The following is a 27,592-nucleotide window of genomic DNA, read 5'->3' on the forward strand; positions in this document are numbered from 1 at the left end:
TCACTAGCACCATGGAATAAATTTGCGATCACCCCGTTTGCTGCAAAAACAGGTATTGGCTCTTTCTTATTCACTGGATTCATGACTGGCGTGTGGCTAGGCCAGTGCTAATACCTGTATCCCCTCACTTGAGTTTGTATGGACAGGAATTACACCATTCACTCAGAATATGAATCTGATCATTTTCCTTCTCTCCATTAAGCTGGCTATCTAATGCACTTTTCTTTTTTTTACTCTGAATTGGTCAGCACATGTGAATATGGTTGCCACTTGGCTATTATTGACAGGCCTGGTCTGTAAATCACCAGCTAGGGCCAGGTGCCGAAATTATGAATTTGGAGGTACATTTGTAACACCCTATAAATCCCTTCCCTGACCCCCTCCGCTAACCAATAACCCTTTACATGGATAGGCCCTCCAATTCCCTTCCCTTTTCCACACCTGCCCTGTCCATTTCTCTGCCCACTCCACCCAGTAATGTCATTGCCCTGCCCCCTATGATGTGACCTTCCACTCCCCGAGCCAAAGGTCAATTTTATTCAAGGAAATAGGTGGCAACCCTACATATGAACCATGCATTTTACTAGCTAGTTTGTATTAAATATAAATGTTTAAGGTAAATGCTAAACCATTTGTAAGTATTGGAAAGATAACAGGATTTTTTATACTTACCATTAAATCTGTTTCTCTGTGATCAATAGGGGGACACAGGAACGATGGGGTTAAGCTCCACCCTCCAGGAGGCAGGACACTTACTAATAAATTTGTGGGCGTGCCTAACCGGCTTAACCCCCACACTCCAGCTTATCCAATCAGTTTGTCACAAAAGATGCTGTAACAAGATAACGTAATAATCAAAATAATAACCCACGTAGAAGGTAAATCAGGGAGTTATCCTGAAATGACCAAATGGTCAATAAACAAAAGTTTTAGGGCGGGCCGCCCTGTGTCCCCCTATTGATCACAGAGAAACAGATTTTACGGTAAGTATAAAAAATCCTGTTTTCTCTGTCATCATAGGGGGACACAGGAACGATGGGGACTTAACAAAGCAGCCCCCAAAAACAGCAGGGCGGGAAAACGAACTAACCATTACTTCAGCACAGAATGAAGCACCTTGCGCCCAAAAGATGCTTCAGCTGAAGAAAAAATATCAACTTTATAGAATTTTGTAAAAGTATGTACAGAGGACCAGGTAGCCGCCCTGCAAATCTGGTCCAATGAGGCCGAATTACGCCAAGCCCAGGAAGCTCCGATTGCTCTTGTAGAATGAGCTCGAACTCCCTCCGGTGGAATCTTCCCTTTGGCCATGTATGCCTGTCTGATGGTCTCCTTGATCCATCTAGAAATGGTAGCTTTAGATGCAGGATGACCCTTCCTGGGCCCTGATGGTAATACGAAGAGAGTTTGAGACCGTCGAAAAGACCTTGATTTTTCAATATACCATCGTAAGGCTCTAACTACATCTAAGTTGTGTAGTCGACGTTCCTTATCATTCTTTGGTTCCGGACAGAGAGAGGGAACAACAATGTCTTGGTTGATGTGAAATGACGAGACCACCTTAGGAAGGAAAGACGGAACTGTGCGTAGGACTGCCTTATCCTTGTGGAACACTAGAAAAGATGGATCTGCCGATAGTGCACTCAGTTCTGACACTCTTCTAGTGGATGTAATTGCCAATAAGAACACTACCTTCCAAGTAAGCCAGGTATCTGAAATAGATCCCATCGGTTCGAACGGTGGGTCAAGAAGGGCCTCAAGAACAATGTTTAAATCCCATGCTGGAACTGGAGGCTGATACGGAGGAACTATATGTGCCACTCCTTGCAGAAATGTACGTACTGTATCATTCAAGGCTAGATTGGACTGAAATAGGATTGACAGAGCTGATACTTGCACTTTCAGAGAGCTGAGTTTTAGACCTCGCCTGAGCCCGCGCTGCAGGAAAGAACTCTCGGGATGCTAAGTTTGTGAAAGGATAGATTGAACTCCTCGCACCAACTCCGATAGGATTGCCAGACTCTGTAGTATGATTTTGAAGATGAAGACTTACGAGCTCTCAATAATGTGGCAATAACTTCTTCTGTTAACCCTTGTTTTCGCCAGATGTCTGCCTCAACAGCCACCCCGTCAAAGCGAACAGCCCTGGGTTGTGATGTGCAACGGGCCCTTGGAACAGAAGGTCCGGCCTGTTCTCGAGACGTATCGGTTGTGCTATTGACATTTCCTGAAGGTCGTAAAACCAAGTCCTCCGAGGCCAGTAAGGAGCCACCACAATTACCGTGATGCCTGACTGTCTGATCTTCTTGAGGACTCGTGGAAGCATGGGTAGCGGAGGGAATATGTACGCTAGATTGAACTGCCACTTCTGTGTCATGGCATCGACCCCTGCCGCCAGTCTCTCTCGGTAACGAGCAAAGAACCGAGGCACCTTTGTGTTGTTTCTTGATGCCATTAGATCGACCTGTGGTTGTCCCCATTGGAGTACTAGTTTTGCAAACACGTCTGGGTGAAGTTCCCATTCTCCCGGGTCTAGACGAATTCTGCTGAGGTAGTCTGCTTTGGTATTTAGAACTCCTGGGATATGGATCGCGGACAGCTGTACTTCGTTGGTTTCCGCCCAACTGAGAATTTGTTGAGCTTCCAACAGCGCCGCCTTGCTGCGAGTACCTCCCTGGCGGTTTATGTACGCCACTGCGGTAGCATTGTCGCTCTGTAACCGAACCGGACTTGCTTGTAACAACTCTGTCCACTCGGATAGAGCTAGTTTTATCGCCTTCAGCTCTAAAATGTTGATGGGAAGTTTGGACTCCCCTGGAGACCATAGGCCTTGAGCAGACAAGTTGTCCCAGGTTGCTCCCCAACCCCTCAGACTGGCATCTGTGGAAATTATCTTCCAATCTTGCGTCGCCCAGGATTGACCCTTGGAGAGATTGGTCGGTCGCAGCCACCACTGGATGGCTACTCTTGTCGACTGAGATAAATTGAGCTTGCGAGTGAGAGCTCCCCCTTTCCATGACGTTAGAATGTTCGCTTGCAACGGTCGTAAGTGAATCTGTGCAAATGGAACGGCTTCTATGGTAGCAACCATGAGTCCCAGCACTCTCATTCCTAGATGAACAGTTGGACTCTGATCTCGGAGGAGTAGACGGACTTGCTTCATGACCTTCATTTGCTTGTCCAACGGAAGATGCACCATTTGTGTAATGGTATTGAACTCGAGACCCAGGAATGTCATGTGATGACTGGGTCGCAAATTGGACTTCGACCAATTTATGGTCCAGCCAAAATTCTGCAGAAGACTGATTGCCTTGCTCCGATCTTCCTCTGCCTTTTCCTCTGATCTGGCTTCCTCCTGGTAGCAGGACACTTAAAAAACTGATTGGATAAGCTGGAGTGTGGGGGTTAAGCCGGTTAGGCACGCCCACAAATTTATTAGTAAGTGTCCTGCCTCCTGGAGGGTGGAGCTTAACCCCATCGTTCCTGTGTCCCCCTATGATGACAGAGAAAATGCTTTTGTACGAAGATATATTTGGCTGTTAATACTGCCAAACAGCAAGCACAATTTAAAATATATTACCATACCTCTGATTCAGTTGGGTGTGGTGGCTTGCACCTCTAAAAATCTAAGAGGCAGGCCAGCAGCACTTCCTAGAATTTAAATGGAATGCTGCAGTGCATTGTAGGAGTTCTGACTCCAATAAAAGTCTGGAGGGTTGTGCAAGTATAAAGTCATTGTAAAGCACATGTGGAAAATGCGGATTCTAATAAGAGTTGATTTTTTGTAGTCTGCTTTGCGAATCTCTGAAGTGTGTTAAGAGCCTTGCTTATTTGCTCTAAACCTATGATTTTTTTACATCAAGACAAGAATTATTTTTGTGAAAAATATTTAGGATATATATTAAATATCTCTGTTGAAGGCAAAATTTATTGACTGTGCATTCCTTCTCGACATTCTTGCAGCTATATGACTAGAATATGCTCGAGCTCTCCATCACTAATATATTGTACCTAGCAATGGAGAGCAAGAACGGTCATGCTGCAAAAGTCTTGCACTACTCTGCTGAATTTTTGTGGCATCTTCAAATTATTCCCTATCCTTGTTGTTATTGTTGCATACATTTCACTTGAGGTCCTCTTCTATTCAAACATTCACACAATGTCTAGTTGCTAGAGTCAGTGCGCCTAGCAAACAAATAGCAATTTCAAAATGTCAAAATTAAAGGCTGCAGAAACTAAATAAAGACTATAAAAATAGTACAATACCAAAAGTTATTTGTACTAACTTAACATACCAGGTGGAAACGCAAAAATAGTAAAATACTGCAGCTTCTATTCTGATATTTTAATTTTCATAGTGCCAAAGTCAGGCAACATAAAACAAATTAGTTACTGTTTTACTACAAAACTGAATTGACGGATTTACCTTATTGGCAGGCTCCAGTTTCAGGGCCTTTCTTAGGATAGTGATAGCATCACTGTACTCCCCTTGCTGTGCCAACACCTGTGAGAAAAACACACCAAATTGGCTTTTTTTTTTTTTTTTACTATAGCATGGCACAGAAAACAATTTTGTGTCACAGAGAGCAGGCCCAGACTTTCCAACTGGCCATTTAGGCAAATACCTGGTTAATATAACTTGTTTTTTTTTTCTTTTTATTGGGGGGTCCTGACAACCAATGTTTTCTTTTTGACTTGTAGTCGCACATTTCTACAGGTATGTGACTGGTTATCCAGAATGCTCTGGGGTTTTCTGTATAACTGATCTTTCTGTAATTTGGATATTCATACCTTAAGTCTACTAGAAAATCAGGTAAACCTTAAATAAACCCAATAAGCTGGTTTTGCTTCTGATAAGGATAAAATATATCTAAGTTTGGATCAAATACAAGGTATTAAATATTTGGATTATTTGATTATAATGGAGTCTATGGGAGACGGCCTTTCCGTAATTTAAATGTCATTAATAGAGCACCACCGAAAAACTGTTAAGATTTGTTTTAGGAAGTTTAGTGAAAAGACAATGACTAATGGCCACCTTTTTAATGGTGGACCCTTTGTATCCACTCAATAACACACACACTGATAGCAGGGAGTGTCTATAGAACTTACCTTTCCTTTTCGGAACAGAGCCTTAATGTTTTCAGGCTGGTGCTCCAACACCATATTACAAGATTTCAGGGCAGCCTCATAATGGTCTAATTTCAGCTGTGATGCTGCAAGGTTGTTCAGACATTTCATTTTGACATCCAGTAAAGAGGATTCTTCTTCTGAACTGAAATCAACTATAGAGAAAGCAGAAGATCAATAAACAAAAGCATTTTTATAGGATAAATACTGCCTAGAAATAAATAAAAATTATACAAAGTATCAAAAATCTTGTCCAAAGAATATGATGCCATAATTCTTAAGCATTTCTGATGTCCGCAAATAGCAACAGACACATATTAAAAAGCAGTTATACAGATTTTATATATAGGACGTGTGGTAGCACATGGTTATTTGTATTCATATTTGTTCTCCTAGAAACCTGTAGGAGAAAAACATGACATTTCCCACACTACAGGTAAAGCTCGATGTATGTCTTTGCTTCAGCAATGGTTAAAATTTTGCTAGAGACTGGAGGATGATGTGCAGTTACAAAAGGGATAATCGTCTCGTATTTTTTATACATGAAGCTTCAACATTTATTTCGGTACACACAAAGTGTGTGTATGTATGTATGTATGTATGTATGTATGTATGTATGTATGTATGTATGTATGTATGTATGTATATACACACACACACACACTGTTTGCTCATGCTTCAATGAAAACTGCTTGTGCTGAACATATTTCTTTCTACCAGCAAAGCGTATTAGAATACACCTTAGACATGCACCGAATTGCATAAACCGGCAATTTAAATGGACAGCACATACAATGTCTGTGTTACTTGCTTGGTGCATGTACAAGGTGTAAAATATCACTCCTTGAACAGGTTGTATACATTTCCTGATACTGATAATGTATGCCCTTTTGTGTGGTGACGCATTAGTGACATTTTTCTAGCTCTTAAGCACAAGGTAAGCAACATTGCTCAGAATTAGTGATGGGCGAATTTATTCGACAGGCGGCAATTCACGGTCAATTAAAGTTTTTCAACGCCGACGATAATTAAACGCACGCCCACTGCCTTTAATGCAATTGGACAAAATAGTTGCGCGTCGAATTGTCGGGGAAATCCCGACCCGCACATCACTATTGCCTGGCATACTTGAGAAGCGTTATACACAGACGTTTTACAGTCACTTGTAAAAGAGAAGTTAATGTTATTAATTAAAGCAATACATACGGGCAACTTTACATATGCTTAGATTTCCTAATAAAGATAGAACCTGACCAAATCCTGAAAATGTAAAATTCAGTACAGGTATGAGATCCCTTGTCTGTAAACTTGTCCAGAAACCTGTGAATTAGTCAAAACCCATCTCCCACACAGCACATGTTCAGCAAATAGTTCTAATTTTTAAAAATGATTTTCTTTTTCACTACCATGTACTTGATGGTACTAAGTTGCAGAAAATCCATATTACCGGTAGTTGCAAAACAATTCTATTGGGTTTATTTAATGGCTAAATAAATTTTAGCAGACTTAAGGTATGTTGATCCAAATTATGGAAAGATCTCTTATCTAGAAAACCCTAAGTCCCAAGCATTCCGGTTAAAGATCCTATACCAGGACTGACCTTTGGAGCTTGAATTCACTACATTTAGTGCTATGTCATAGGAATTTATAGCAAAAATATAGTCTGCTTGCTGGTAATAGAAATTGCCCCGTTCCCGTTTCTTGTTGGCCAAATTCAGCTTCTCCTGTCCAGAAAGGTTCTCTAGATCTGGTCCATCTTGAACATCCAGCAGGGTAACTTCAAGGTTCAAGTTGGAGTTGGGTGGAATGTCTGGACTCCTAGAGAATAGTTCATGAAACTAATTATGAACACTTTTCAGGATAATTATAGGTAGTCATAATAAAGATAACTAGTTCCTCAACCTAGCTTATTTCTGGATAAAAACAACTGATGCGACTTTGTCTAACTGTATGCTTCCAACTGGAGTTGTCAATTTGCAAAGCGTGATTTGATCTTGTAGCCACTGAATTAAAGTAAAGGGGAATTGTGTGCAGCTTCTTATTGCTTTAACTAGGAAATAAAGCTAAGCTAATATCAATAGCTGCAGGTCACCTTTGAATGAGAAAATGCTTTTACGATGACTTCAATAGTATTTTCTATTTTTTTATTGAATATACTTTATGCCTTTTCAGCATGTTTTAGTTTGTAATGTGTTGCATGTCAATGCATGTTTCAAATAATACCACTACCAATCTTAATGCATCACAAATAAACTCACCTGCCTTCCTTTCCATAGCAGTACTTGGCATCTGATGCAATGAGGGATGTTTCTCCCACCTCCATGAGCTGAACACACAGGTCCAGGGCCTGCACAAACAAATATATGTAAAAGCTCAGAATAAACGGACTGCCTAAATGAAAATCTGATAAGCGAGGGGGTTAAGGGTGCAGATACAGCGAAGATTTAAGCACTAAAAACAATAATCAAGCGTCTGGTGCTGAAATCCGTTTCAAGTGTCTGCACCCAGGCCGATGCATTGTGTCAGGGTGCAGGTGCACCAGAGAGCGGAGGAGTATAGCTTGAGCTTATTTGCAAGCTGAGTGGCTGACCTTCCCTGTGTGGAGGTAGCCTAAATTTGGACGTTTTGGAAAAAAGTCATATAACCATAGTTTCTTCAGGATATAAAGTGAAACATGAAAGAAGGTTATATGCTATAAGAGCTTATATTTATCCAGATGATATAGGATGGAGGAACACGTGGACATAAAGATCTCAAGTTAGAATATTATTATTATGAGACTATGATGCAACTCATCAATCTCTTAACTTGGATAATATGCAAAGCTTTAAATCCTAAGTCATATGGGTATTTTGACTACCCCTGTCCTTCAGCAAGACATCCATATGTCACAGGGAGACCTTGTCTTTCTGCAGGACAGCAGAGTTATTCAAAATGCCACATTGCCTTTAGCCTTATGGTACATTCGATTTTTTGGGGTCTTTTCATAAACCTTCAGCTATAATTCACTCTTGTGGCCACTAGAGGCCACCAATGACCCTGGAATGAGTTTTTTGTAAGATGAGCAGCATTTTCACATTATAATTATTTCATATCGGTTTCAAGACTAGCAGAGTGGATCACTTTAGTGAATAAGATGGTACCTGTTATAAAACTAACATACATTGCTTGTGGAACCCTTTAAAAATTTGATAGAATTGGGACACCTTGGCTAGATGCTAACCCATCATTAGATCCCCCAGACATACCAACACCAAGGCTAACTATTCAATAACTATGCTGTAGGCTGACAATTTAAGACGTGAAAAGAAATAAGGGTATTAACGGATGTAGTAACATATGCATAACAATCATTTTTAACTATATAACAGACTGTAAAATGTTTTGTTGTACATGTTTATAATGTTTTTATTTTCTGTTATTCTTTTTGTGAAATAAATAACAAAATAAATAAACATCTTAAAAAAAAAAAAAAAATCACCTGAATGACATCACCGTCTCCCAATGTGAAGGTAAGAGATTCTTGATCTTCTACTACATTTTCATTCTCCAGCATGGACTTTAGTTGCACAGTAACATCCTGTCCTTTTCTTGGTCTACTTTCAGCACCCTTTCCAGAGATTAAAACCTTCTTTTTCAGGATCCCATTACCTGGATAGATATTGTATATCATGTCAAAAAGCATCAGGCTAGCAACTTCAAATAAATATGTTGCTGCAATCCGATATGCCAAATTAGAGTAGAAGTGCCACAGAAAGACTCATGTAGTTATCAACTACTTCTCATGGTTTGATAGGAGCTAAAAGACTTGCCACCTCAATTTGACAAAACAGAGAGAAAGCAAAACGCTTAACATTCTGTGTTAGTATAACACCAATGCCTAACGTACAACTACATACTACTATTTGCCTGTCTTAAATGAGCTTGGTATGGGACATATTTGCAATGTTTTATGGTATCCTTCTGAACAGACTACCTGCATATAAAAGTAGCTGTTCCTCCTACAGCAATAACTGTACAATACCATTACTAGACATTTTTAATTGGAAACACCACAGGGTGGATAAGGGGGATAAATAAGACAGTTATCAATGGAGATTTAGGCAAGACTGAAACTGAAAAAAGATTCAATTTCATAGTAGCTATGGAAAATAAAGACATTTATAATGGCCATACATGCTCAGGTTTAGCTTGGCAGATTTCTTAATCATACTGCACTACCATTTTGGCATGTATGCTCAGTGTTGAGGCCTCTTCAACTCTGCAATCCTTTTGGATCAAGGATTGTTGGCCCTAACAGAAAATTTCCATTGGTGGATGGAAAGGAAGTAAAGAGGACCCAAAAAAGATATCTGCTGTAAGATCTATTAGACATTCACTATCCATTAAAACTGCGTGAGACTAATTGGGGCCTCTGAGTTAAAATGCCATGGCCTATTTTGAATCTCAGAACCAGCTGGCTCTAACTAATTAAATTACAACAGATAGTAGGTCGAACCTGTGTACGGCTCGTCATACATTGTCTCTTTGTTTGGTCCACAGGTCAATCATTGGCATACCATGCACTTACATACTACTGTCCCTTACAGTCAAAGGTTGCATGGAAATTAAAATTGCAACAGGACAATGCCAGGCTTCTACATTTTGCATTTCTGTTGTTGTAACCCCATATCTTGATCAGAACTAAAATCATTGTCAAGTGAAAAAGCCACAAGTTATTTCTTTTTCTCAGTTGTTGAGTCAGCAGGGTTTAAATAAATACTGTACAACTAATTAACTGAACATTCAAAAGAAGCATCAAAAGTTTGGATTAAACTTAAAGTTTCTTAAAATATATTGTTTGGCTGGAAACATTTTTTTTGGCCAATTAATGCGCTATTCAGGGCCGGATTTACATAGTGGGCGCCCCTAGGCCCACTGCCGTTCGTCGCCCCTGTCCCCTCCAGGGGGACAGGAGCAATGGGGATTGGTGCATGGGAAATTTAAAAAATGGTTGTATCTCCAGCGCATCCCCAGTGTTTTTTGAACCAATGTGGGTGTTTTTGGGAAGCATGCCGTCCCCCTAAAAGCCTGCCGCCCTAGGTGGCCTTTCCACAAATCCGGGCCTGGCGCTATTGCAAACCCGCTTATATTTCAGGTAGGTGCAGCTAGAGAATTACAGGATATATGCCTTGCATTTCTCAATGCCTTCATGATAACATTGGTTGAGTTCTGCATGTTGTAATGAACGCCAGATATATGTACAGAACCTGGAGATATGACCTAGAATTTTACGCCGTGCATGCAAAGTCCATTAACTGTAGTCTGAATGGAGTCCTTCTTCATCAAATGAAGCGCTGGATAATATCCAATATTTTACATTTGAATGATTAGAAAGATTTAAGTAGGTCTTGAAATCGTACCAATAATTTTAGAATAATTTATAAAAATAATTAATTGGTACAGTACTGAATTCTACATATGCATAATTTTGAAACTCATGACAATTTCCGGACATTGTTTGTCTCAGCTCCACATTTTCCACATTTGATACATATTTATACCTTGACCAAGACTGAAATGACAGTTCACATACAATAAAATAATTTCTGCTCTCGAATGAAATAGTTGTGTGATTACACTACATTAATGATTTATTTTAATACATGCAAAAGCTGCAACAAGGGACCATTTTTATTGATTTATTTAATTCATTTGGCCTAAAATGTGTGTGTCCGCTATGAAAATGATCTCATAGAAAGTTAACGAACCTGAGCATCTACATAAAGACTCTGTAGCCACGTATATGACAGCATATAAGGGCTATATAAACATCCGTTTCCTTTTACTAAACTTTTGGGCTTCCCGCTATAAAATGAATGAGACATTTGCACTGGACCTTTCAAGAACAGAATTTAAACACACAAGATTCGAGAGATCCTGGCACAAAGCATGCAGAACTACTAATGAGGTCTCAGCTCTGGGATTCCCAATTCGCTATCTTGTTATTCCACCTGTGCTTAATAAAAAGATTTAAAGCCTTCTGGGCCACTCATTCCACCTGTCCCCAAACATGCCTCATTTCCCCATATACTGCAGTCTTTCTATAGTAAATGCCTTCTCTCCACACTGGCTTGTTGGAGTAACCCAGCATATCGTAAATCATCTCCTCCAGTCATACTCAGTGCCTGTAATGGCTTCCTCTGGGCCTTCTATATTTCACTTGGGTGACAGTTAATATATTCCCAGCGTCAGTGCTCTGTGCTGAAGCTTGTGGCAGGCTGACTATTAATGGCTGTGTGAATGGAAATAATCATTGGCTCTGGCTCACCTTGCCGGCTGTCTGAGGCAGGCCGACCGTTCACCACGACTCATGAAAGGAAATTTTAGGAGCATAATGAGCCAAGTCTAGTGAACCACTTTTTGGAGAAAACGCATAATGACATGTATATGCACATGATGTTTTTTTTTGCAAAATGCTGGCCTCTTGTTAATTTAGAAAATATAATGAGTGACATAATTATGATATCATTTAATAAATATTCAGTTGAAAACAAAATGTGCAAGACAAATAATAATGTATTATACATTTCTGTTTTGCTTGACTTTGCCTGAGTTCCACTGACTCAAAGGAGAGGTATAATTTCCTCTTACTAGTCTGGGGCAGTCTTGAAATCCAACAGGCTGGGATCTAGTCAGTAAGGTCCACAGGCAAGCCCAGAATGCCAATCTAAGGATTCTGGCAAATGCCAGAGGGGCTGATGTAAGATCCATAGAAAGTCACTGTTTAGTGGGCTGTTGGGGAGCTATTTGGGCCTCTGTGTATTAGAAATGGCCAACCCTATTTTGAATCTCAGTCCAGGCCTGTCCACAGGATTATCTTTAAGAGCATTAGGTCCTTTAGGGGGAGTTGTAGAGGAGGCTATATGCACATAATATATACAAAAGAATTATATCAGAACTCTCATAAGTACAAGATGGGTCAAGACTAAACAAAGACAGGGTTGGATTGGGGGGCCCTGGGCCCACCGGGACTGCTGTCCAGGGCCCCCCTCCGGACCCCCTGCCTCAACCGCCCCACTATAATGATGGCATGGCTGTCCCAACGGAGCGGCGCTCATACGCAGCCGGAGCCACACAGCTAGCATGCGCAAAGTGCTCTGTGCGGCATGATTTTTTTTAGGGAGGCCCAGGAGATTGGCAGAGGGGTCTGGCTCGGCGGGGGCCCACCGGGTTTTTTTCCCAGGTCTCCCCGGCCGGGCCAGTCCGACCCTGAACAAAGTGTACTCCATGGCTAAAAAAACTGTTACTTAAGTCTAGGTTCTGCTAATGTCAAAAGGTTTTATGTCTGTATTAGTGATGTGCAGGCCAGCCCATAATCCAGGTTCGGGCTGATTTCCGGGGGATCTGGCCTCCGGCAGCTTCTATTTATAGGTGTGACGTCATAGAGGGGCATGTTAAGGCCAGTTGCAGGTCGACTTTTTGTCAACCCGCACATCACTAGCACTATACTATTCTAAGTGGAGTCTATTATTTCCTGTATTTGTTTTAGAACTTTCACTGTGCATTTACACATGGATACAAGAATCCAGGGTTGGGCCAAGGTATTTTGGCACCCTAGGCAAGGGCTTCAATCAGTGCCCCTCCACCCCCCCACCCCCATTATCATTTCCCACCTTACCATTCATATTGGCCCATGTACCTTTGCCAGCACCTATCATATTGCCCCCGTTTGTACCTGTGCTAACGGCAGTCAACCCCTCACATTGCCCCCAATCTGTACCTGTGCCAGCATAAACCAAAACATCCATCATATTTTTAACCCCAATCTGTATCTATCCTAGCGGTAGCCAAAAAAACCATCATATTGCCCCTCATTTGTACCTGTGCCAGCAGGAGCCAAATATCCATCATATTGCCCCAAACATCTGTGTACCTGTGCCAGCAGCCAGGGTTTTAAAAAAAACACATTCTCATTAAAAGTGCCCCCCCCCATATGATTGCAACATAGGCGGGGGCCTTCTCTGCCTGCCTCTAGTTTCGGCCCTGCAAGCATCACATTTTTTCATTATAAAAGACAGGCTTTCTTTTACTGCATTAATTACATGATTAATAGAGTTACAGAGGTCTTTAAATGCATAGTGACAAAACCACTAATATGTACTGAGCTGTTATGAGAGCAAATATGTTATTTCGGTTTAAATAATGTAATAGAAATTGGGTTTCATAAAACATTTCACATGCTGCTTCTCTACAATTTACAAGGAGTAATTTTCCATTTCATTGCTCTTGCCCAGGAAGCTATAATGAGAATATAAAGCATCTAATTTTACTGGAAAAGACACAAAGAGAAGAAACAAGCAACACACTTTTATGGCTGGCCAAAAATAATTAACTAAAGTGTAACTTGTACTTTATATTTCTTTAAATAACAAAACTATGCCTCAGATCCAGTGTCATGTCTTATTTAAAATCCTTATCAAGCTGCTAGATTGGATATCTTTTCTGGTTTTTCTCAGTTAGACAGGCAGGAGGCATTGTTTCTACTGGCAAGACTAAGCTCTTCATACCTCAGTAACCTGATGAGTGCACTAAGGCCTACTAATTATGAATATAAATGTACAGGTATATTGCCTTGTGGAGAAACACTTCATCTCTGTTTTTATAAATATTACCAATACATTTTTTATGGTTGATTAACCAACAAATAGTTACCTAGGACATCCAACCATTCTTGTACCTCCTTTGCATCGGTCTGCTGTTTTTCTGAATCATTCTCAGCTGCAGGATTCTCCTTCTTCTCTACATCCTCCAAAAGAGGAAGATCGCTCAGATCATCTTCTTCCACAGCGCTGTCTATTATTTCAAAATCCTCTGTGCTCTCCAGAAGAGTTGGATTTGACTCTGTCCTCTCAGCTTGATGGATTTCAACTTTTTTCTCTCCTTGATCATGAATATCAGATATATTGGAGATGGACTCTTCCGTAGAGGTCATCTCTAGTTCTCGGATAAGAAAGGAGTGTGACCTGCACAAAATGTGAAGAAAATATGAGCTTCCATGCACTATGAAGATTTTTGGGAAGTAGCAGAAACGGATTTAAACAAATGTAAGGGAAACTGAAGGTGCCGAAAAAACTACATGCTGCTAAAAAAAAACAAAAAAAACTGGCATACATATGTGAACAACTTTTGCACAACAATCTGCAATTGTATTTTATTTTGGTAAAAACATATATAAAAAGTGGACTAGAACTGCAGTACTATATGACAGAATCCAGTGTTAGTAAATATGTTTACTGTATTACTGGAGGTAAGCGACAGGGAGGGTTATGTGGGGCAGCAGACCCAAAGGGCTCCTGGTTACTAACGGTGGCAGTCATACTTATCACCATTGCCAACCCAAGAAACTTAAGCTATGCTCTCTACAAGTGCAAATCAAGACTTATTATTAAAGAGGTTCCCAAACTAGGGAGTCCAAAACATCAGTGCTCATGTTCTATCAATCTAGATGCGTACTTATTGGCAATTTTGCATACTCATACTTTACTTTATAGCAGCAACATTGTTTAATGTTGCACAGCTCAGTAAGCAATGAAGCCAGAGATTTCACGACAATTTTATTTTAATTTTTGCAAAACAATTTGCATTTACTTTTTCATGATATACTTCAAAGGTCCATTTGAGCTTGTTGTCAAAATGGAAACCTTTAAGATAAATCAATGTAAAGTTGCTCAGTATGATATTCTAATTTCAAAGCACTCTGAACTATTCTGATGTTATTCAGGAAAAATTCATCTGCCAAGTTCCTCAACTGGTGGAACGAGCCGTTTATGCTAAATTTATTATATCAGTAGTATATATATTTTTTTTATGTTTCTTCATACCTTGGAAACTATGGTTTTTAAGTTATTTGTATTGCTATTGAAAGCAGTGTCTGTCCCTTTCTATTCCATCCCCCGGTGAAACAATTTAACACAAGCCAATGGATTCACAGACCTCTCTTGCTGGAGGAGACTGGTTTTGTTTAAAAAGTAACCAGGAGTTGAGCAAATGCTGCTTTCAATAGCAATTACATTTAAAAAAAATAACTTTTAAAGCACTAACAACTTTTGATAAATTCAAACTGGAAAGTTGCATAGAATTGTGTCTTCTTTTATTAGGCAAAGTGTTATTTTTTGGGTTGACACGTTTAGTGCAAGCTTCCAGAATGTTGTCAGATTGTAGCAGTTAATGGGTGTAATCTCAGTTGTTTTCTAAGGTTGCCAACTCACTCATATAAATATATAAACTTCCACAGGCTGGATACATTCTGCAATCTTGCAGTGCTTAGCTTCTGGATGCAATCGTAACCAGTACACTAGGAATCAATTATGATTGCTAGAGGCATCAAAACAGCCCTCCCCCCAAAAAACAGCCATTTATGAAGGTTTTGGCACCTATATGGGCTCCTTTAAACTTGCCATTGTGCCTGCTTTTCTTCATGAGCTCCAGAAATGCTGGTGTAAGGCTCCTATAGGGGCTACCATTTGAATCAGTATATACACATGCAAACATCTTTACTGATACCATGCGCACTGGTACCCCCAGGGGACTTCTTCTCTTCCAGTCTCCTCCCAATACACAGGTAGGTTAACTGGGTCCTGAGTAAACTGTCCCTAGTGTATAGTCTAGTATATCTGCATCAGGTAAATTAGTTTATTTGTCAATGGGGTGAAGACTGCGCTCTGTCCAAAACGGTGGGGAAGAAAGCTGCACCAAAGTTCAATCTATGGATCCACTTGTCCACATAAAATTCAGAGGAAAAATAGGGAATGAAAGGTGCGCTGGGGATACCTGTAGAGAAAGGGAGACACAGCCTATCTAGTGTAGTATCCTTTGTACACTTTAGCGGGTATTAAATAATCAGATCTACTCACATTCGTGGAATGATCATATCGCAAAAGAGATCTGATCGCATATGTCTTCAGTGTGAGGTTAGTTTGCGGCTGGCGTGTCTGGTCGGTTCCTTCGCCTCAAGGCACATGAATGCCACGCTTCCCAGCGACACACCAAACTGCTCCTCCAGTGCCTTCTATTTGCTAAGGAAGAGCAGTTTGGTGTGTCGCTGGGAAGCGTGGCATTCATGTGCCTTGAGGCGAAGGAACCGACCAGACACGCCAGCCGCAAACTAACCTCACACTGAAGACATATGCGATCAGATCTCTTTTGCGATATGATCATTCCACGAATGTGAGTAGATCTGATTATTTAATACCCGCTAAAGTGTACAAAGGATACTACACTAGATAGGCTGTGTCTCCCTTTCTCTACAGGTATCCCCAGCGCACCTTTCATTCCCTATTTTTCCTCTGAGGTAAATTAGTTTGTAAGTTATGTGAATTACTGAAGTATCAAATGTTTTGAAGACGCTGGCACCTACAACATGTTTCTGGGCTAGCTTATTTACAAATAATGGCCTACATACGTGCCTAAGGCAGGATATTCCCTAAGGTACTACAACCTTCTTCCAGCTGGACATATGTGCCATATAACACATAAAGAGCCAAAAATAACATGAAAAATATCTTCTTATCAACTATATTCAGTTATATAATCAGTCCGTATGATGTCAGCTGTATCACATATACATACAGCATATTATAAGTGCAGTATGACAGGGTCTTTTAACAGGGGATAGAAGAGATGAAGTAGTAATGAGCATTTACAATTTCAAAATCACACTACTCAAACATACAAAAAAATGAAAAAATGTTGATAACCTTTAAAATAAAGCCAAGCTAAAATAAAGATAAACTGCATTTGAGTGTAGCAGTCAGATTTCCCTGCATTGAATTAATTATAGTTTTTTCATGCTACCAAACCTTTCCATGCACACAACTGGCAAAGGAAAACCAATGGCAATAAGCAAATTGCTTAGTTTAAAAGCTTTAAAATCAGAAATGTGTTGCACTGCAAATTCACACTGTGAACCTTGTAGTTTAGCGAATACTAAACATTGGACTACCCTGCCCTACTATCACCAGTCTGTGTGAGTACGTAGGTTAGGCTTATAAACTTGTGTTTATTTGAAACACTAATGTTTTGGCTGTGCCCTCCCAGCCTTGGTCCAACTCTGCCTCTCAACGCAGCCTGCACATTAGCAGCATTGTAAAGTTACTCATGTTATTTAAAATTATTTTTTGGGTAATTTAACAATTGCTATAGGGTGCCCATTACTTAAATTGCAGACTGTATCTAATGCACTCTATGAAAGACCTTAAAGGGGTTGTTCACCTTTGAGTTAACTTTTAGTAAGACGTAGAGAGTGATATAAGACAATTTGCAATTGCCTTTCATTTTATTTTAATATTCATGGTTTTTGAGTTATTTATCTTATTCAGAAGCTCTCCTGTTTGCAATTCCAGCAATCTGTTTATTATAAAGTATGGGACGCACTCACAACAGTAGGTTAACTGCAATTAGGCTTTTATTGTGCTTCCACACGACATGTTGCGGGCACACAGGGCCTTTTTCAAGTGTGTTTGCTAGAGTCCCAATGACCCTAGCAACCAGGCATTGATTTGAATAACAGATTGGAATATTAATAGGAAAGGCCTTGAATAAAAATGAGTAAAAAAGCCAATAATTCAAAAAGTATCAAACATAAATATGAAAGAACAAATGAAAGGTTTCTTATATTTGGCCATTCTATAACATACCAGAGATTAAGTTAAAGGTGATCCACCCCATTAAGAGAGCAATTACCTTTAGTGTAAAGTCCCTCTCGCTGTTACAGCGGTCAACCTCTGTGTGTCACTGAAATGGGTTAAAGTGTGACTTCTATTTATCTCTCTGACAAGACTCAATTGCCTCGGGCACACTGGAACCAATAAGCAGATTGACAGATCGGCAGCAGCCAGCAGTGGCACAGGTGAGAGCTGCTGTCTAATATATCAGCCGTACACAAGCTGGGTAGCAGGCCCGAGGAGTCCAACACAACCATAGGCAAACACACATGGCATATATACAGCAGCTCCCTGGCTTGTTGTTATTAGTACAAACCCCCAGGGATTGTTATTATCGCTACAATAACCCACGTTATTACGCTGTCTCATCTACCCCCCGCGTTTTAACGTCACATCTTAACCCGGAGCAACCTACCCCAGAGATTGCCTTGTACAGCCTGTGGTCACTGATCTCCCCGGAATGTTAGCAAGATCCCACCTGCAGCTTGAAAACACTTCCTAGAACAGAATGTAAGCAGTTCCCCAATTGGCTATCAACTCCAGCTTCCTGATAGGCTCATTCCATCTCCTCCCCGTTTGATATGTCTTACATGCAGAGTAAAGCAAATCTCTGTAGCGTTGCTCCTATTTTTTTCACATGATTGTAGCTGTGATGTCCGTGGCAAAATATGTATGCATAATAAAGAGAATTGCAACTGCAACCTATGTTATTATCTTGACAAAGTAGATAAACAGTGTTTGTTATTTTCATTCAGCGGCGTAACTACAGGAAGCAGACCCTGCAGTTGCAAGGGGGCCCAGGCGGTATAGGGGGCCCAACAAAACCCAATTTATGAGCAATTTCAATATATACTGGTAGAATAGAACAGCCTCTCTGGATTAGGATTGCCACCTTTTCTGGAAAAAAATACTGGCCTTCCTATATATTTATCTTTTTTCCCTATTAATTACATTGGGATCAACCATCATTATTGCGCAGTGTCCAGGGACCACCGGGCCTCCCACCTCAGGGGCCCTCAACCCCAGTCACTGAGTCGGGCAGCCAGCCTATATTAGTCTAGAAAAGAGACTTTAAGCATGGGGCTTTGGAGATCCTTAATTTTAGATTTGAACGTGTCTCAAAGAGGGAGGGATACCAGTAGTCAAGTAGACTGGCCCATCTTGGGTGTAGTGTTTCCTGCTGGCAGCGCAATTTCCACAAAGCGGCTCAGCCGCACTGTTAATGGTGCGCATGCACTGGGGGACGACGGGTTGCGAACAGACTCCCAGGCCAGCCGTCAGTGTCAGTGAAAGATGACCCATCTCATTCCAGGTTCACCCTGGTCCATTACCTCTCTCAGTAAGTACAGTCTGGACAGGGCCTATCAGACCTGCTGGCTGACACAGCAACTCTAGCTTCATCACTTCGTAGCATCGCACCAATATTACTAGAGGACCTAGGGGCCCACCAAGGCTCTGGCCCACCAGGTATGTACCCGGAGCCCCGGCAGGCCAGTCAGACCCTGTTTTTACCGGCCAGGCCGGTAAAATTCCTGTCAGGTGGCAACCCTAGCTCAGTAACATCAAGTTACGCAACTGTTTTCATTGTTTTAAATAGCCAGACTGATCTACCAGAGTACCGAAGGAGCTCAAGTTGCCACCAAGCCAAGGACAATTCCCATCAGTTTTTTCTTATTTTCACTGTAGGTCTATATATATCAGTGTTTCTGGGACTTTGCCACCCCACCTCACCCGGTCAGCATTTGGCATCGGAGTGGGTCAAGGGGGGACCACATCGTTAATGCCTCATGGCAGGAGCGGCCCTGTCTACAGATTAGGTGGCCCAATCTGACTGTGTCTATAATTAAAACAATTACAATAAGTATTGGATGTTTATCTCTGCAAAACTATCATGTCACACCATTTAGCACCTGACACTAAATTTGAGACAGTATAACACAGTTTTGGGCAACAGTTTTTATAGTTATTGACCACTGCACATGTCTCCCGCAAAAATACAAAAACCACAATATGTTCCAGACATGTTTTGTACTGATCCTGGCTATGTCCCCAATCACACCTTCCTCTCTGCTCAGTGCTATGTGAAGTAAATTCATAAGGGATTTTATGTGTTTTCAATGGTAACTGTTTTTTGTGCAAGCTGTAAGAAGCTGGAGACTAGGTTGTTAATGCAAGAGAGCAGGATAGTAATTGGTAAGAAAAAACTCAAACCACAAAACCTTAACCAAAACCCGACCCTAACCCATAAAAAACCAACTCCATTTAATACTTCTATGCACACCTCTGGTTCCAACAAGAGGGGAAATCTTAGGGAGCAGAGTAGGGGGGTGTCAAGACCGCGTCCGCTCCCGGCGGCGAAGAAACCAAGATGGCGGCGCCCAGGGAACCCACGTGGGTTCCGACGCCGGCGTTGTGACGCCAGCACGGCGCGACGGTCGCAGGCGCGCTGGCGCAAGGGCGCCAAATTCAAAGATAAAAGGACGCCTGAGGCGCCAAGATGGCGCCCGAAAATAGGATCCTGTTCCCTGAGAGATTCCTGGGTTCCCTTGCTGTTTCCCCTGCTTATATCTGCCTGATTCCTTGTTGTGACCCCTTGCCTGGACTTGGACTTCGCTGATACTCTACCTGCCATTTGACCCAGCGCCGATCCGCGCCTTTATGCCGCCTGAGGCGGCCTTCCGTTGCCGCCCCGACCCCTCCTCACGGCGCTCACATTTTCTGCGCAGGAGGGGGTCGGGGCGCTGCACGACGCTAGTGCAGAGAGCGCAATTGCGCTCTCTGCACTAGAAGAGCCGAATTTCCGGGTTGAAAACCGGAAATTCGGCTCTTAGTTACCAGGAGCGGCATTTTTGCCGCCCCTGGTAACCAGGGGGGCGCTGCCGCCTGAGGCGAGTGTCTCAACTCGCCTCATTGGTGGAGCGCCCCTGATTTGACCTGTGCTTGGACTTTGTTTATTCTCCTGTCTTACCCTTGGATACCACGACCCTGATCCCTCCTGAGGGGCTTCCTCCTAGATCTGGACTACTCCCCAGAGGGGGCTCCCGGCTCCCTGACATTATTTTCGGGCCATGGATCCTTCTGAGGAAGCCACACCTCATGTCGGACGAGCGCTCCGCGGACTGGCATCCCGCATGGAGGACTACGAAAACCAGCAGGTTCGCATTGGGCAAGCACTTGATGTCCTGCTAGCTCAAGTGCCTTCTGCGCCCTCCGCTGCTCCACCTACTGGAGATCCCCCCATGGCGGCAGCCTCTACGAACGCAAGCTACCCGACAGGTGAGCCTCGCATTCCACCTCCCCCTCGCTTCAGTGGGGACCCACAAGCCTGCAGGGGATTTGCCACACAATGCCAAATTCAATTTGAGTTCCAACCCACACAGTTTCCAAGTGAGCGTTCCAAGGTGGGGTATGTGATGTCTCGATTGGAAGGCAAGCCACTGGAGTGGGCAACGTCTCTTTGGGAGAAGAATTCCCCGGTGACTTATGATGTTAAAGACTTTCTCCAAGCTTTTCGCATAGTCTTTGATGCTCCAGGTCGGGTTACGAACACCCCTGCCCGTCTCTTGCAGCTCCGGCAGGGAAGCCGCAGTGTCAATGAGTACGCTATAGACTTCCGAACTCTGATGGCGGAGACTTCCTGGTGTGATGACGCTTACAAGGCCGTATACTACCAAGGCCTATCCATCCGCATCAAAGATGATCTCGTCTCCAGAGAGACTCCTGACACCCTGGAAGGGCTGATCGCTCTATCCATTAAGGTTGACACCCGTCTCAGAGAACACCTGGTGGAGAGAGAGCGCAGCAGACGATTTTCTCCCATGTTGGCTCCTCGCTTTCTAAGGCCGATTCTGCAAGCATCCGCTGTCCCTGTGACTCATGTGTCCACGTCTCCCCTGGAGGAACCTATGCAAGTAGGAAAGGCTCGCCTCTCCGAGCAGGAAAGACTCCGAAGACGTATGGCAGGTCTCTGTTTGTACTGTGGTGGGCATTCCCATTTTGCCAACGCCTGTCCTGCCAAAGCCAAGAGTTTTGCACCCCGAGGTATGTCTCAGGTTTCTCATGTAGGGGGCATCACTCGAGGGCCTCAGGAGAAGTATCAAGAAAATTCACGCAGACTTCTCCTTCCTTTGCAGATTCACCTGGCAAGTAAATCTATCTTCGAAAGGGCCTTCCTCGACTCCGGTGCGGATGGCAATTTCATGGACGCCTTCTTTGCCGAACGCATGAAGATTCCCCTGCTTCCATTGTCTTCACCCCTGCGAATTACCGCCATAGATGACAAACCCCTGGAGTTTGAATTCGTCACAATGTTCCCGGCGGAACTATCTGTACAAGTTGGGGCGCTGCATCAAGAAAAACTTTCTTTCTTCATCATTCCCTGCCCTTCTACTCCAGTAATATTGGGTCTTCCGTGGTTACGTCTACATAACCCCACCATAGACTGGTCCACTGGGCAGATCTCTCGTTGGAGTTTATTTTGCCTGCAACATTGCCTTCCGCCAAAACCCCTCGAGAAGGTGAATGTCTCCACTGCGGAACTAAAGACTTTGCCCTCCACTTACCAGGGATTTTCTGATGTGTTTTGTAAAAAGTCTGCAGAGTTCCTTCCCCCACATCGCTCCTACGACTGTCCGGTTGAACTCCTGCCAGGAGCTATGCCCCCCAGAGGGCGCACCTACCCTCTCTCTCCTGCAGAGACTACCGCTATGAAGGAGTACATCCAAGAAAATCTCCAGCGGGGGTTTATCCGCCCTTCTACCTCTCCTGCAGGGGCTGGGTTCTTCTTCGTGGAGAAGAAGGATGGAGGCCTTCGGCCTTGTATAGACTATCGGGGTCTGAATAAGATCACCGTGAAAAACAGGTACCCCCTGCCCTTGATTGCCGAGCTCTTTGACCAGCTGAAAGGGGCAAGGATTTTCTCCAAGTTGGATCTCCGGGGGGCCTACAACCTCATTCGCATCCGGGAGGGTGACGAATGGAAGACGGCATTCAACACTCGGGATGGGCACTATGAATATCTTGTTATGCCCTTCGGCCTTTGCAATGCCCCTGCCGTCTTCCAGGAGTTTGTTAATGATGTGTTCCGAGATCTCCTAGGAAGGTTCGTAGTCGTATACTTGGACGACATCCTGATCTTTTCCAAGGACCTTGAAAGTCATCGCTCCCAGGTGAAGGAGGTACTCTCTCGTCTGAGGAAGAACTCTCTCTTCGCCAAGTTGGAGAAGTGTGTCTTCGAGGTATCCAAGATCCCCTTCCTAGGATACATTATTTCTCCAGAGGGATTTGAGATGGACCCCGTGAAAGTGTCGGCCATCCAGGAGTGGCCTCTCCCACTGAGTACCAAGGCAATCCAGAGATTCATCGGATTTGCTAATTATTATCGACAGTTCATCCGGGGGTTCTCTTCCCGCATTGCACCTATCCTGGCCCTCATCCGGAAAGGGGGTAAACCCAGCCTGTGGCCTCCATCTGCCATAGAAGCCTTTCAGTCCTTGAAAGAGGCCTTCACGTCCGCTGTTCTCCGACATCCCAATCCTGCACTACCCTTCTGCATCGAAGTTGATGCTTCTGAAGTCGGAGCCGGAGCTATCCTGTCTCAGAGACACTCCACTGATGGAAAATTGCACCCCTGTGCGTTTTTCTCCAAGAAGTTCTCATCCGCAGAGCAGAACTATGATGTCGGAAATCGAGAACTCTTAGCAGTCAAGCTTGCCCTTGAAGAATGGCGTCACCTCCTGGAGGGCTCTGAAATTCCTGTCCAGATTTTCACAGATCACAAGAATCTGGAGTTTATACAGTCCCTCAAGAGGCTAAATCCCAGACAAGCCAGGTGGGCCCTTTTCTTTTCCCGATTTAACTTTGTTTTGACTTATCGCCCAGGTTCCAAGAATCTGAAGGCCGATGCCTTGTCTCGTAGCTTCACTCCGGTGGACCGTGACCCTGAGAGGCAGGAACCAATCATTCCACCAGTCAAGATCATTGCCTCTCTGTATCCCCAATTTGCCGACCAGATTCTGGCTGGGCAGTCCTCGGCTCCTCAAGATACTCCGATTGGCATGGCCTTCGTCCCTCCAGAACTTCGCCTGGCCATCCTGCAACAAACCCACTGCTCCAGGCAAGCTGGACATCCTGGTCCGGCCAAGACCCTTGAACTCTTGAGGCGCCTAGTCTGGTGGCCTGATATCCGCAAGGATGTAAAGGACTTTGTGGCTGCTTGTAATGTCTGTGCCACTTCTAAGCCTAGCCATTCCCGCCCCAGCGGGTTGTTACAGCCTTTGCCGGTTCCCTCTCGTCCGTGGACGCACCTCTCTATGGACTTTATTGTCGAACTTCCTCCCTCCGGTGGGAATACTGTGATCTGGGTTGTCATTGACCGCTTCAGCAAAATGGCCCATTTCATCCCTTTGAAGAAGTTACCCTCTGCGGTGGAATTATCCCAACTTTTTATTAAGTACATCTTCCGCCTGCATGGTTTCCCGGTGGAGATCGTCTCCGACAGAGGCACCCAGTTTACCGCCAAGTTCTGGCGTTCTCTATGTAAAGACTTGGGAATAACACTTAAATTTTCGTCTGCCTACCACCCGCAGACGAATGGGGCAGCTGAACGTGTGAACCAAGCCTTAGAACAGTTCCTGAGGAACCACGTGTCTCTTTGCCAGGACGATTGGTCTGACCTCCTCCCGTGGGCGGAGTTTGCTCATAATAATGCATGTCATTCCTCCACAGGAAGGTCTCCATTTATGGTGGTGTATGGACAGCACCCTCAAGCCTTTCCTCAGGACTTCGTGTTGTCGGACGTCCCGGCTGCAGATGATCTGGCAGCCCATATGCTTGCTATTTGGGCTGCAACCAAGTCTAATCTAGAGAAGTGTGCTCTAGTCCACAAGACTTTCGCGGATCGCCGTAGAAGGCCCTCTCCTCCCTACAAGGTGGGTGATTGTGTCTGGCTCTCTTCCAGGAATATTCACTTGAAGGTGCCATCTCCCAAGTTGGGTCCGAAGTTCCTGGGTCCGTTCCCCATCTTGGAGATAATTAACCCTGTAGCCATCAGACTTCAACTCCCACCAGAGATGAGAATCCCCAACGTGTTCCACGTCTCCCTGGTGAAGCCCACCGTCTCCAACCGTTTCTCTGGTGTCCAATCTCCTCCTCCTGCTGTCTCTGTGGAGGGTCAACAAGAATTCGAGGTGGAGAGAATCCTTGATTCCAGAATCTCCAGAGGGTCCCTTCAATACCTCATCCATTGGAAGGGCTTTGGCCCCGAAGAATGCTCTTGGGAGGGACACCGTGATGTGCATGCTCCTCGTTTGGTAAGAGACTTCCACTCCAAGTTTCCCCAGAAACCAAGTCCCGGTGGTCCTGAGGCCCCCCGTGAGGGGGGGGGTACTGTCAAGACCGCCGGGAGCGCGAGGAGTCGCGTCCGCTCCCGGCGGCGAAGAAACCAAGATGGCGGCGCCCAGGGAACCCACGTGGGTTCCGACGCCGGCGTTGTGACGCCAGCACGGCGCGACGGTCGCAGGCGCGCTGACGCTGGCGCAAGGGCGCCAAATTCAAAGATAAAAGGACGCCTGAGGCGCCAAGATGGCGCCCGAAAATAGGATCCTGTTCCCTGAGAGATTCCTGGGTTCCCTTGCTGTTTCCCCTGCTTATATCTGCCTGATTCCTTGTTGTGACCCCTTGCCTGGACTTGGACTTCGCTGATACTCTGCCTGCCATTTGACCTGTGCTTGGACTTTGTTTATTCTCCTGTCTTACCCTTGGATACCACGACCCTGATCCCTCCTGAGGGGCTTCCTCCTAGATCCGGACTACTCCCCAGAGGGGGCTCCCGGCTCCCTGACAGGGGGGGACTTATGCAGTCTGACCCACACCCAACCCATGCCTGCAATAATCAAAGAAATATCAGCCAGAACCTGCCCAACCATCCTGAAGGTTTCAGGAAAACGCACACATCACTACAGAAGAGTGGAGGGCAGGTCTGGACTGGGAGTCAAGATAAGCCCTGGCATTCCAAGTACATAGAGGCCCAAATAGTGCTCCACCAGCCCACTAAATACTGACTGTCTATGGGACCTTATAGCAGCCCCTCTGGAATTTGCCAGAACCCACAGATTGCCAGTCCAGGCGTGGTGGAGGGCCAAAACCATGTTACTTCTAAAAAACATAGTTGGGGTGGCTGTTTAGGGTGGACTGTGCATTTTCTGACTGGCCTGCTGGGGTACTGTGATTTTTCCCAGTGGGCCCTAGCTTAAGTGGGCACTTTGACCTTTATGGAGCAAAGCATTAATTCTTTTCTACTTTTTCCTGGTTCTACTTGTATTTTCACTTATTACTAGCAGTAAGAAAGATAGGAAAGTTAATATAGAAATCTGTGATGGTGTAGGGATAAAGACAGAAACCACATTTATGGCCACATACAAGCTGTAGAATTCTGGGAGGCTGTTAATTGTAAGAAAGAATTTGCACAGTTTTAACTGGAGAACGCTAATAGATAGCAATAGCACAGAGATAGAGATATTTGGTCTGCACCCTGCCTGTGCTGTCCTCAGGGCCGAATTTACATAGCAGGGGCCACTAGACCCATTTTCGCTCATCGCTCCGTCCCCTCCTTTTATTCTTGTTAGCTATAGAGGAAGCAGCCCCCCTGTACCCCTGGGCTCCCCTGTGACTGTGGGGTCTGTTTCCTCTATAGTTACGCCACTGGCTATAGATATGGTCCTCTACTGACAGGAATTTTTTTACACATTCCAGACATGATGTCATTGCCTGAAACCACTCTTCTGTTGTTGCTGAATGCTCACTGCACATGTGCACAAGCTCCCACTGACATCACTGAAAATTTACTGCTCCAGAAGTATATGACATAAGGGAGGTGGGGGAAGAAAATTTTTATTGAACTAATACAAATTACAGATTAAAACAACCATAAAAAGAAATTAACAGATTTAACCTACTAAACTAACAAATTCACATACATCATGAAGTCCATTTACAAAAAACATAAAAATAGCCCAAAGACATCTGTTACTATGTCTTATATTGTGAAAAAGAAAAATATACATTTTTTATACAGTACAAGTTACTGTCCCTTGTGCTTTCCCAGTGATTTCTCACATCACATGCACCTTAAATGCTGAATAATTATCCCGAATTAGGTGTGGTTGCACATCCTATTTTAAGATTTTGAGGCCTTAAAGGAATTGTTCAGAATACAAATAAAAACTAGGTAAATAGATAGGCTGTGCAAAATAAAAAAAATGTTTCTAATATAGTTAGTTAGCCAAAAATGTAATGTATAAAGGCTGGAGTGACTGGATGTCTAACATAATAGCCAGAACACTACTTCCTGACTTTCAGCTCTCTTGGTTTCCACTGACTGGTTACCCCGTTTACCAGGCAGTAACCAATCAGTGACTTGAGGGGGGGGGGCACATGGGTCATAACTGTTTACTTTTGAATATGAGCTGAATGCGGAGGATCAATTGCAAACTCACTGAACAGTTATGTCCCATGTATTAGAAACATTTTATATTTTGCACAGCCTATCTATTTACCCAATTTTTATTTTTACACTGAACTGTTCCTTTAAAGGGGTTGTTCACATTCCAAACACTTTTTTCAGTTCAGTTGTTGTCAGATTGTTCCCCAGAAATAAAGACTTTTTTTTTCAATTGCTTTACATTATTTATGTTTTACTGTTTTTCCAAAATCTAAGTTTAAAGTTGAATGTTCCTGTTTCTGGTATTTCAGTCTGGCAG

General features: G+C 43.5%; 1 protein-coding gene across 3 annotated transcripts in view; it reads right to left on the reverse strand.

Moving 5' to 3' along the window:
- Positions 1–27,592, reverse strand: part of fkbp8.L (FKBP prolyl isomerase 8 L homeolog) — a 450,571-nt gene that overhangs the window by 4,106 nt on the left and 418,873 nt on the right. Inside the window, exons 1-7 of one of the 3 annotated variants that reach the window (XM_018248439.2) lie at positions 17,854–18,204; positions 13,825–14,135; positions 8,612–8,781; positions 7,389–7,477; positions 6,731–6,948; positions 5,113–5,285; positions 4,427–4,504 (exon numbers count right to left, since the gene is read on the reverse strand). In XM_018248439.2, coding sequence (XP_018103928.1) covers positions 4,427–4,504; positions 5,113–5,285; positions 6,731–6,948; positions 7,389–7,477; positions 8,612–8,781; positions 13,825–14,104 — 1,008 coding nt within the window. In that variant the 5' untranslated portion in view covers positions 14,105–14,135; positions 17,854–18,204. 3 annotated transcript variants of the gene reach the window in all.

Source organism: Xenopus laevis, chromosome 1L, assembly GCF_017654675.1.
Source record: "Xenopus laevis strain J_2021 chromosome 1L, Xenopus_laevis_v10.1, whole genome shotgun sequence".
Lineage (NCBI taxonomy): Eukaryota > Metazoa > Chordata > Amphibia > Anura > Pipidae > Xenopus > Xenopus laevis.